Source organism: Asterias amurensis, chromosome 1 (genome assembly GCF_032118995.1).
Source record: "Asterias amurensis chromosome 1, ASM3211899v1".
NCBI classification, from domain to species: Eukaryota; Metazoa; Echinodermata; class Asteroidea; order Forcipulatida; family Asteriidae; genus Asterias; species Asterias amurensis.
The window spans coordinates 6,392,531-6,404,662 of NC_092648.1; the positions used below are offsets into that span (position 1 = coordinate 6,392,531).

Below are 12,132 nucleotides of genomic sequence, written 5' to 3' on the forward strand. Positions count from 1 at the left end.
GCTCTGATAACACTACCTGGGCGGGAGCACTTGGCAGTTTTGGGAGAGGAAATATCAACTCTAACGGTGTGGTGCTTCTTTCCTTTTGCAAAGAGTTCCACCTAGCAGTCACCAACACATTCTTCAATATGCCAGACAAATGGTTCCACTCCTGGAAACACCCTCGTTCTAAATCCTGGCATCTTCTAGATTATGTTTTAACTAGGAGAGGTGACCTTCATGACATATGCATCACCCGTGCCATGCGGGGTGCAGAGTGTCAGACAGATCATGCAGATATTCTACGGAGAACTGGTGGAAGGGGTTCGTCACAGAGGCCGCCCTCAACTTCGTTTCAAGGATTGTCTGAAACGTCTGAATCTCCAAGCAGCTGGCATTCCAACCAACACCGGGGAAGACATGGCCAAGGAGAGGCCCACATGGCGTTCACTCACCAAGAGTAGGGCTGCGTCAGCTGAGGATGCCAGAGCAGAAGCTGCAGAGACTAGGAGGATTCGGCGTCACAAGAGAGCGGTTTATCCCGAGGATGCATCCCTCCAATGCAGATACTGTGGCCGCCAAACATCTGCCAGGATTGGCCTATACTCGCATGAGAAGTCTTGCCAACTCAAACTTCGAAACTCAACCCCCCGATAGTCTTACTCGTTAGCGAGTGACAGCCTATATATAGCTTTTCTCGTATATTGGTGAAGAGAGAGACTTCCTCAAAACTTACAAGAATGTCGAGTTGACTGAGTTGAGTGTCCTTATGGTGTTGACGATCTGCCAGTTGGTGATATGGTGATGGGTGAGGCCCACTAAGGGTGAGACTTGAGACGTCTGATGTTGGTGAGACAGTGGTGAGACAACTGGCTATGTTATAAGTTGGTGAACCCCCTCCCTGGATGCAACGTTGGGGCAGAGAAAAACATAAGCATTGTGCATCTTGAGTTGACCGAAAAAACGAGGGCAGGAGGATGCAGAGGGCTTGATATGACAGTACTTTGGTGTGTCTTTGGCTTGGGACTAGAAGTGAGCAGGGAGCTGGTTGAGGGAACTGCAACATACATGCTTGCTAAGAAAAAATGCACTTTTGGGAAGACTGACCTATGCCCCTGCGTTACTAGACCTTCAATGGAGCTTCGACATCCACCTGTGTCAATTTAATTATTGGGCAGCATCAGTATTGGTTCACATCAAGGTTACACATATCTCCTATTAGTGGACTGACAATAGGTGCACTGGTTAAGAGTCGTACAACTCAAAGTCAGCCGTACACAATGAACGCACACACACAAGTAGTTTCAGTTCAAGACATGTGGGCTTGTTGGGCATGTTGGGTACAGGAGACATGGGATACCTTCAAGATCGATTCCACAATGTCAGGGGCTGCCACTTCTGCCTCCCCGAGAGTTTCCCACCAACCACTATCTTCAAATCAATGACCAAAGACTTTGTTAAAAGTCATCTGTTGACGTCCTCAAGACGTAGGACAAAGTACATGTAGTCCTCACCACACAGCCTCATTATAGACAAAGTACTGCTCTCATCTTGACAAACGGGGCTGATAAACAGTTATAACTGGAATCTGGCTAAGGGTTGACAATTGTATGCACGGCTGCTTGAATAAATTCAAAGCAGTGACCCGTCATTGAGGGGTGTGGTCGCCTCAGCAAAAAGGGGTGGCATAGTGTCGATGGATGATGTCTGCTATTAGACTGGCGTGTTGATACCAACATGTACATGTTGCCTATAGTAATCTATAGTAACATTTTTATCATGAGTGAAGTAAGCATCTAAGGAATTTTTTTTTAAATATTGAAAATGCTTATTGCATAATAATCGTTGTGAAAAAATAGTATGTATAGACATCCTATGAACTGGTTGCACATCCTATGTACTGGTTGCTAAGGAAATTGTGTTGCCTAGCAACCATGTTAAGCCTTCTGTTTTTGCCAATCGCTCCAGATTGATGTTAACATGAGAGGTTAGGTTGAATTTAAATAAAACAACGAAATATTTAGGTTAAATTTGTCTGTGGGCAGTTTTTGTGCTGGTTGCTATGTAAAACTTAGTCGCTAAGGATAATATGTTGCCTAGCAGCCATGTTAAGCCTATTGTATTTGCCAATTGCTCCAGATTGATGTTAACATGATGGGTAAAGATAAACATGAATAAAAAATTTAAATTTGTATTTTCAAATTGCCTGTGGGCATGTTTTGTGTTAGTTGCTATGGGAAATATGTAACATAGCAACCGTTACTATGCTGGATACAATTCTCAGTGGCTCCACCTCTGGAAATGTTGAGAATGTTGTTATGATCATTTGTGCCAAGTTTCATGCTTTTATCACATTCTGAGCATTTTTTCACCAATCGCCTAGACTATGACGTATCGTTCTTGAAGATAAAACTTGTTAAAGTGTAATGTTATACGATTATTTTCAAGTTATAGTAACTCCAATACTTATTCTTAATGGTTCGTAAGAATACAAGCATCCGGGTTTAGTGTTACTATTTTCTAAACTGAGGTACACATGCATGCTGTTTTGCACGGTGAGGGACTGCCGTAGACACAAATACATCTTCTCCCATTTGCATTGCATTTTGAAGGGTATAACTTTGGGATGAAAGCTGGAGAGTAATATTATCAGCACTCAGAAATGACTGTTATTGAACCATCTCTGAAGATGTCCATTTTTGATACAGGGATAAAGAATGGATCGCCCATTTCTTTTTGGCATTTTGTTTTTCTTTTTTTTCTTTTTTCTCTTCCGAAATATGGCTGGCTTTAAAGTTGTGTCATTTCATGTCTAAAAAGTGATGGCAATTCCAATGAAACATAACACGCTATTCTGAGATACAAAAGGCTAATCGGACCCCAAATTTGTCAACTACTTTGTTTATACTGGTCAAGAGAAATTTGGTTCTGTTTGCATTGAGAGATTGTGGAGTTGACTAGTGTTGTTTATACATGTAATATTTTGTACCGATGGTGAATACAGAACTGATGTATCTATTTTATGGCAGAGGCTAAGAGGGTTTAATAGTTTGGCACTGTTTTTCTTGTGAACAAGATAAGCTGCGACGATTTAGCTTTAAATTGAAAGTTTTATATCAATTTTAATTCTTTCAAATAATTGAAAACGATTTCTACAGTTATACAAGTGCAAGTGCCATTTAATGTGCCAGGGGTCTTGGCTAACAGCTACGTTGAAAATTTGTTTCTTCACTTTAGTAAGACATTTTGGGAAGTTTGACCAAAAGGGGTTGAGAGTAACTTATCTTAAAGGTTTTACAGTAAGAAAGACATGTTGAGTACAATCTATTTGTATAGGACGAAACTAAATCATTGAAAACTGAAGACCCTATAGTAAGGAATTCTTTGTTCTTTGTTGTTCTAAAGCATTCGGGCCTTTCACTCAATACACTACTTAATCCAAGTTAAGTAACTAGACCACAAAATCGGCAGAAAAACAGGAGATAGCCACCAAGGAAATAAACATGTCAGCTTTTTCGCATTATTATGTATCATATGATCGGGAACAGCATAAAACTACTGGTGGTACAACCATGAAAAATTACTTTGCATCATTAGGTGAAGTTTCGATATATTGGCAACCAGAATTAGTCGAATTAGAACACTAGAGAATCTTGTGAAAGAAATTGCAACCTTATTTTACAATCGTCTAGTTTGAAGTTTCTGAACGAATTTGTTCAGTCTTCTTAAATCTAGAATCAATCTTTTCTTACCAGTTGCTTGATAAGCTACTGATAAGGGACCCACAATGAAAAAAAGCTCTGTTTTCTCTATGATCATTTTAGATGAAACCAATTCCATGATAAAAAACTATTGGTGTTAATTCGGAAGTACCAAGGGGCGGCATTTCCCAAACTAGATATAACCAGTCAGAACCACAGACATGATCTATAGAGATGAACAAAACTAGTACCAAATTTACTGTTGTTAGTTTTCTCTGCTTTTTCTTTATAATTTTACACTGCATCTATACTGGATCAATAACTTGCGGTCTCTCCGCAAAAAGTTATGAGGGCGCCCTCCATAATATCCACTCACTCCGTGCGTGCGCGTTGCATCCAAGCACGAGTAGTATACAACATCCAGCATAACTTGATTAGGGCTCTACTCAGGTCGAAGGTGTTGGGCATACTGACGTCTTGAAGAGGCTTGCTTTTGATGATAACCGCTAAAAACAAAATATCCTCTTGGGCTTTTGAAACAGTGATCAGTTGTTTCTCCCAAAGTCTTTTGTCGCTTATTAATCATCCTTGCTGCATCAGCCGTCTTGGCGTCATCTTTGTGCTCTGTTTCCTCCTTTGCCTTTGCAGTCGTCCCAATCTTTGCAATAGTCTTGATTAATTCTCTGCGGGCTCTTTTCACTCCAGCCCTTTATTCTTGAGTTCATCTCTCTTTGTTTACGTGTTTTTCCATCTTTTAAAAACTTCTTTTGCATTATCAAAGGCCTTGTATTTTCTCTTTATCTGTCTCCATATCTTGCTGGTGGCCGTCTCTCTCTGTGACTGCGACGCGCCTCGCAATTGTCTTGTTCCAGTCCCTCATTTTTCTCGAGGTTGTCCAACTGGTCTCTCTGCTGGCATAGCTTCTCTTTATTTGTCTCCGCCGTCGTCTCCATGGTTTCTCTGTCTTGACTTAGACTTTCACTTTCATCAGTCTTTTCCGTCACCTCCATGGTTTCTTTATCTTGATGTTGATTGTCACGAGTATCTTGTCGTCATTCTTTACCATTTTCAGCATCCACCGTTGCTGGAGTTCGTGCCCTTGCCGTGTCTTGATACCACGTTGGCGCATTCTCTCCAGTGTAAGGTTTCAGTCTGTTGTAGTGTACAATTCTTGGCTTTCCCTTCGCTCCTTTCTGAATTCGGTAGGTGACGTCACTCATACTATACACGTTGTTACCACAAATGGTCCATCCCACGGTAATTGGAACTTGGGGCAATGACCTCGTTTTCGTTTTGGGTTGTACAGCCATACTATGTCTCCTTTGCTGTATCCATGGTCTGCTTTGTGGTCATAGTTGCGTTTCTGTCTGTCACTTGCAATTTGAAGGTGTTCTCGTGCGTATTGATGGACTTGCTCCATACATTCCTGGCGACGAGCGACATAATTCAATTTGTTTTTCTTGCTGGTCATCTTTCGGTCTCTCCATTAGTAAATCGACCGGCAGTGTTGCCTCTCTTCCCATCATCATCTCATTGGGTGTGTAGCCGGTTGTTTCGTGATCAGCAGATCTATAAACCATCATGACATATGGCAAATAGATATCCCAGTCTCTCTGGTTATTGTCTACAAACATGGATAGCATCCCTTCAATAGTTCTGTTCGCCCCCTCTATCATCTCGTCCGATTGAGAATGCAGTGCCGATGTTCTTGTTTTATCAATGCCCAAAAGATTGCATATTTCTTTGAAAAGGTGAGACTCGAAGTTTCTCCCTTGATCTGTATGGAGCTGCATCGGGACGCCATATCTGCAGACGAACTGTTCAACAAAAACTGTTGCTATGGTAGCGGCTTCTTGATTCGGTATTGCATAGGCCTCGGTCCACTTTGTCAAGTAGTCACCTATAACCAAAAAATATCGGTTGTCTCGATCAGTCTGGGGTAGTGAACCCAAAACATGCATAGCTTCTCTGTCCATGCGTACTCCTACGTTATAGGTTTTCATTGGGCCTCGGCGGGTCTTGTTTGGAGACTTTCTGGATGCACACTTGTCGCATGTTGAGACGATGAGATTCACATCTCGTTGCCATCTGTTCCAGTAATACCTGTTTCTGACTCTGCCCCTTGTCTTGTTTTGTCCGTGATGACCACATCCTTTGTCGCTATGTAATCTTGTTACAAGAGTCTTCCTTAAACTCTTTGGAAGAACAATCTGCCACTTGATGATATCGCTAGCTACGGTTTCCCATCATCGGCGTAGGACGCGGTCCCGAATGTGCAATCTTTCCCATTGTGCCCAGTAGCTCTTTACTTCTGCACTTTCAGGTGAAACATCAGCCCACCGTGGTCACTCGGCTGAAGTTTCCTTCCATTGAAGTATCTTGCATACACTTGTCTTTTCTTTGTGCGTCTTTAAGTTCTTCTTCCGTTATAAACTGTTCCTCGTTGTTGTTTCTTTCATTTGTTCGCTCTTGAGCACTTGTCGTGACGATTCCACAAAATGGTTGATCAGCAATCTCTGTTCTTCTGTTGTTCTTTTATGCTGTCGGGGCTTTCTCATGCTGTACTTTATTTCGTGTGCTGTGCTGTATTTCTCCGTCTTGTCACACTGTTTGCATTCATTGGCACAAGTTTTTTTCTTGACAGACCGTCAGCGTTCCCATGCTGCTTACCAGGACGATGTTGGATATCGAAATCATATGTTCTCATAAATTCCAACCATCTTGCCATTTGTCCTTCCTGGTTCTTGAAATTCATTAGCCACCGAAGTGCTCCATGATCTGTCCGGATGAGAAATTTCCTGCCATACAAGTAGTGATGAAAATATTTGGTGGACGCAACCACTGCGAGTGATTCCTTTCTTGTTACACTCAGTATTGTCTCTCTGCTTTAGCCAAGGATCTGCTGTAGCATGCGATGACTTTCTCATTTCCGTCTTGAACTTGTGATAACACTGCCCCTACTCCTTGATTACTTGCATCTGTGTCTAAGATGAAGGTTTCATCACTCGAAGGGTACACCAGTATTGGAGTGGTTGTCAGATCCCTCTTGAGTCGTTGAAATGCATCTTCACATTTCTTTGTCCACACAAAATTAATTTGCGTCTTCTCGACATGTCCCAAAAAAGTCACTCTCTCCTGCGTCAGTACTTCTTGTAATCTTTGAAGGGCTGCTTGAAAATGATTTCCATGGACGATGACGTCATCAATGTAGAGTAAGCAGGTCTGCCATTGAAGTCCGGAGAGCACTCGTTCCATCAGGCGTTCAAAGCTTCAGAGCGCATTGCATAAACCAAAGGGCATCACCTTTAATTCGAATAGCCCCTCTTTGGTAATGAAAGCCGTTTTCTCCTTATCTTTCTGTGCCATCTCCACCTGCCAGTACCCACTTGCCAAATCCAGCGTTGAGAACCACTGAGACCTGGATAGTGTGTCCAGTGAGTCGTCAATTCTCGGTAAAGGATATGAGTCTTTGATAGTTGAGGCATTTAGTTTTCGGTAGTCCACACAAAATCTTGTCGATCCATATTTTTCTTGACTAAAACGATGGGCGAAGCCCAGGGGCTTGATGATAGTTCAATCAATCGCTTTAACATCTTGTCGATTTCTTCTTTTGCTACATCTCTTTGATGTATTGGGAGTCTCCTGGATGGTTGTCTGATCGGACGTGCCTCACCAGTATTTATCTCGTGCTTGACAATTGAGGTCTTTCCCAGATCACTTGAGTCTTTTGCAAAAACATCTTGAAACGTCGTAAAGACTCTTGATAATTGCATCTGTTGACTTGGATTTAGCCTTTCACCACTGGTCTTGAATAATTCGGTCAAATGCTCTGGAATTTTTTGTCCCGACGCTTGCTTGTGCTCTTGTAATATAGTTACACGACGTCCCTCTTTTTCTTGTACGATTTCATCACTCTCGACAGGTTCACACGTGGCTAACACTGCACCCTGATAGACAATTATGGCTTCATATTTAAGATTAAGGACTCTGATCGGTACCAATTCTTGTTGGACATCAACCAAGGTTTTGGCAACCATGACCTCGTGATTTCTGACGAATCTCGGCTCAGGTTCAACAATGCCAAACTTTGAATTTCTATTTCGGTGTTTCAGCTTGCCAGGTAGCAATATCTCTTCTCCTGCTTTGATTGTAATAGTTCGGTCGGCTATATCACTCGGGTTCACTTTTCAGCAGACGCCCGGTAAACGTGACATTCCACCTGCTGTCCTCCAATCTGCATTTCCCCTCTTCCCAAATTCAGTGTACAGTAGTACGTTTCAAGGAAGTCGTAGCCCAGAATTCCCTTTAGGCTCGATGTCAGATAGGTATACGTCTTGACTTATTACTTTACTTTGTTCTTTAACTTGAAATTCTAGTTTGAGTCGTCCTTGTCCCAAACAAGGGGCGAGTTCTCCATTGGCCATGGCTACTTTGATGTTAGTCGAATCTTGTCTTGGTCTTGAACTTTCGGAAATCCTGTAATACATATCTGGGCGGATGATAGTCAAGCTTGCCCCAGTATCCACTAGAAAGTTTACTTGAACGCCTTAAACTCGAACAGTTACTTCTATGCCTTGATTAATTACTGCACGCTTTACTGATGGGGGTTTGCTTTCTTTTGGTCCGTCTGTCCTTAGTTTCCCAGCCGACCGTTGGACCTCGAAATCGGCTGCTGTCCGTTTCCCTGCTGCGTTGCTTGTTGGCCCTAATTATTGTTGTATCTGTAAGAATTCTGCCTGGGGTGCGGACACTCACGCGCAAAATGTACCAATTCGTTGCAATTCCAACATGCAGGGGGTCCTCTATTGTTTCTTTCATGGTGCCTCCAGTTCGGTCCATCTTGCCTGTACTGGTTCGTTGCTTGGTTGCGTTGACCATATGCCGGTGATGACGTCACTCTATCGGTCTGGGTAAACCCAGCACCCTCTTTATGCCCACTGGACATGTTATTTAAAGCCTTGGTTAGAGCGCCAAGTTCATCAGACAGTGAGAGAATCTTGTCGTGTATGTCTTTAGTTTCTTTATTTGGCTCCCATTCTTCGTCTTGTTCTGGTACGATAACTCTTGCCATTTAGCGAGTTACCCCACGCTGGCGATCAGCCGCCTAGAAAGCCTCTAAATCATTGTATTCCGGGTTACTGAGATACCTAATCATTGTATCCCGGGTTACTGAGATACTTAATCTTTGAAATCCGGGTTACTTAGAAAAATATATTTGAGCTCCGTAAATTATCGTGCTTTTTTCCATGTTTCAACGATAAATTATCTTAGTATTGCGGTTAAGCTTCCTGTGATAATTTATCTCGGGATGACGTCATCCTAAAAGCAGGATGTGGTTTCCTGTGATAATTTAACTCAGCATGACGTCATCCTAAAAGCAGGATGTCGTCTTCCTGTGATAATTTATCTCGGGATGACGTCATCCTAAAAGCAGGATGTCGTCTTCCTGTGATAATTTATCTCGGGATGACGTCATCCTAAAAGCAGGATGTCGTCTTCCTGTGATAATTTATCTCGGCATGACGACATCCTAAAAGCAGGATGTCGTCTTCCTGTGATAATTTATCTCCGCATGACGACATCCTAAAAGCAGGATGTCGTCTTCCTGTGATAATTTATCTCGGGATGACGTCATCCTAAAAGCAGGAGGTCGTCTTTCTGTGATAATTTATCGCAGGATGTCGACATCCTAAAAGCAGGATGTCGTCTTCCTGTGATAATTTGTCGCGGGATGTCGTCTTGCTGTGATAATTTATCTCGGGATGACGACATCCCAAAAGTAGGTTGTCGTACATGTACACGCGGTCTTCGCGATTTTTTGTTTAGTGTAGGCTTACGAGTGACACTCACGCAGTGAACGGCATATGATTTCTGACGTTAACGAAGGGTAGGTAGCCACTAAAACAAATGATTAGGCCTAGGCCTAAGTCGTTAGGAATCATTAGTCGCAATTATATCAGTTGACCAGCAGGCAGATGGCTCTCATGCAGCGTGCTAGTGCTAGTGCTAGACCTAGTTTGACCAATATGGCCTTTGCTTTGGGTATGGATTCAGACTCCGATGCATCTTGCACCATGATAGGCTGCTTGGAAAAGCTCTGAGTCCGACCAGTATACGACCCGATTTATTTTTCAAAACTATACTATTATTGTATGTGGCTGAGATTCCAGTTCAATTTGGACTATAATGGTACAGATGATTAATATTAATAAAAATTAAAAAAAAACATGAAACAAAACTCTTCCTAAAAATATAATGCAGACACCTGAAACCAGAAACATAATTTCATTAAAAACCATAAAGGTCATTCGATCGCCGCTTGAGGGCGTGCCAAAATGAACGTTCGATGGCAACTATTTTTATGTAGGTACGTACGTACGTACACGTGTCAATGTTATTGTTATTTCTCATCTCTGCTCATGCTCATACAGTTCCTGAACTCTTCCTCACGTCCTGTTGCCAGAAATTAATAATGTCATCCGATGAACAAAAGCCAACGATGGTAGACGTCCTTTTTATGCTGGGCCCCAGAAAGGCCGAGGTGCCGAAGGGTGCAAGGATGGTTCTTGATAAGATCGCTAAACAGGTACTGTGTAGGCTATTGACTGTATAGTGGACCATGCCTGTCTGTAGAGCTACATAGCTAGAATAGAGGCCGTTTCCCCAAAGAAGTGTGAACCTATATAAATGGTGTGAATCACTCTTAAAGATGCTATGTCAGATTTTTGGCCCCAAACATAAAAAAAAAGATTTCTTTGAGTGAATGGTATTTCAAAGAGTATCACCCGCTCTAACGAAAAAAAGTTTAACTTTAAGTTTTAATAGTCAGGAACCATGACAAAAATTTTAAACGTTTCTTATAAAACACATAAGAATTGGTCACGTGATATATTATCGGGATCCCGACAAAAACTAATTTTGAGCACTTTATTTCACTGCTACTAATAATTGGCGGACTTTTTCGAGCAATGGCTCAAATGAAAGCTTGTAACTTTCTCGACCCCCATCAAAATACCTAATGAATTACAAATCAAAATTTTTGGGTCAAATCGGCCAAAAATCTGACATAGCATCTTTAATAGCTTCTTTTTATTGCAAAGTAAAGTGTGATGTCACAATACAAAACACATGGCAATGTTGACAACTCATCTGAATATGAACCATTAATATAACGTATTTTTAGTTATTAGTGAAAACGAGCCCAGCCAGATTGACTTCCTGCAGGCATGATTTTATTTTACACAGCCCAGTGGCATTGAATGGAAGAAAGTGAGACCCTTGAATGTACAAGGTCACTCTTTTTGTAAAACAAAGATAATACACGGTTTATACTTGGCTGAAATAACAGTTACTTGTGCATTTCATTATTTATAAAACCAAAAAACATGGATTAAATTAATTAGTGATGGAAGGTGGGCAATCCAGCAGAGTTTATAGCCTAGTAAAAGGATAGAGTTTTGTTTTGAGAAATTGAAGAATACCTGATCTTGTATTTAAGTCGTGGTTTTCCAGATTTTATAATTAATAAATGACATTTCTGACATTTTATTGATTCTAACTATTTGTGGATTTTGCATTTGACTACACATTTTTCAAAGGCCTTCTTCTTTATGGGTAAAAGGCGAGCAAAAGGACACAATACTTATGACATACTGTTTTTTGTTTACAATTTAAATGCAGGTATTCCCAGATGTTTTGCAAAAGCCAGACGGGTCTTACATCTTCAAATACTTTGATGAAGAGTGGAAGGAGTGGGTCGAAGTTCAGGAAAAAGAATACACTATTTTAAAAAAATCAAAAATAAGAATTGGTGAGTTTTTTTACTCTGTAGTAAATTTACAGAGTAATTGATTAGTTTTCCTGACCATTTGAACTGGATTTTTTTCTTTTTCTAAGTTTTACTAAATGCTGTTCAGCCGTATAGCCCCTCAACATACGCGTCTGCTGCTTACCAATGAAATTGGGGACTTGTTGATTTTTAAAGCAGGTGTTGAAAATATTCACTCAACGAAGTTACGTTGTGAAAATTTCACTCCACGCAGTTACATTGTGAAAAATCCATTATGACAGAATATCTATTATTGTTAACAAACAAACTTAACAAGCCAGACTCTTGTTGGATAGATTTCCGAATTTTTATGCTTAGTATATTTTAATGGGTTCTGTGAGCGTGTAAACATTGGACTGTTCTTGCAGTTAGTGTCCACGTGTGTGCAATAAATAGATTAGGCCAAACATTTGAGGTGTATTTTAACTTTTTATTTAAGTCGCCCTGTGTCAGTTTTCGCCATGTCACAAATGATGGATAATATGCATGAAATGTTTTTACCTAGCTTTTATTGTTTCTGTTTTCAGAGTGTGTCCCAAATGAGAGTGCCACTGAGATAAACAAAGGTACATGTACAATTTGCGTTAATATATTTTGCTTCCCTTCCCTAACTGGAACACTAAA

The 12,132-nt window shown here is 41.1% G+C and overlaps 1 protein-coding gene across 1 annotated transcript in view; it reads left to right on the forward strand.

Moving 5' to 3' along the window:
- Positions 1–12,132, forward strand: part of LOC139944270 (uncharacterized) — a 44,988-nt gene that overhangs the window by 9,607 nt on the left and 23,249 nt on the right. The window contains exons 2-4 of the mRNA XM_071941259.1: positions 10,112–10,266; positions 11,361–11,490; positions 12,036–12,074. Of these exons, the coding sequence (XP_071797360.1) occupies positions 10,153–10,266; positions 11,361–11,490; positions 12,036–12,074 (283 nt within the window). The 5' untranslated portion in view covers positions 10,112–10,152. The remainder of the gene's footprint in view (positions 1–10,111; positions 10,267–11,360; positions 11,491–12,035; positions 12,075–12,132) is intronic.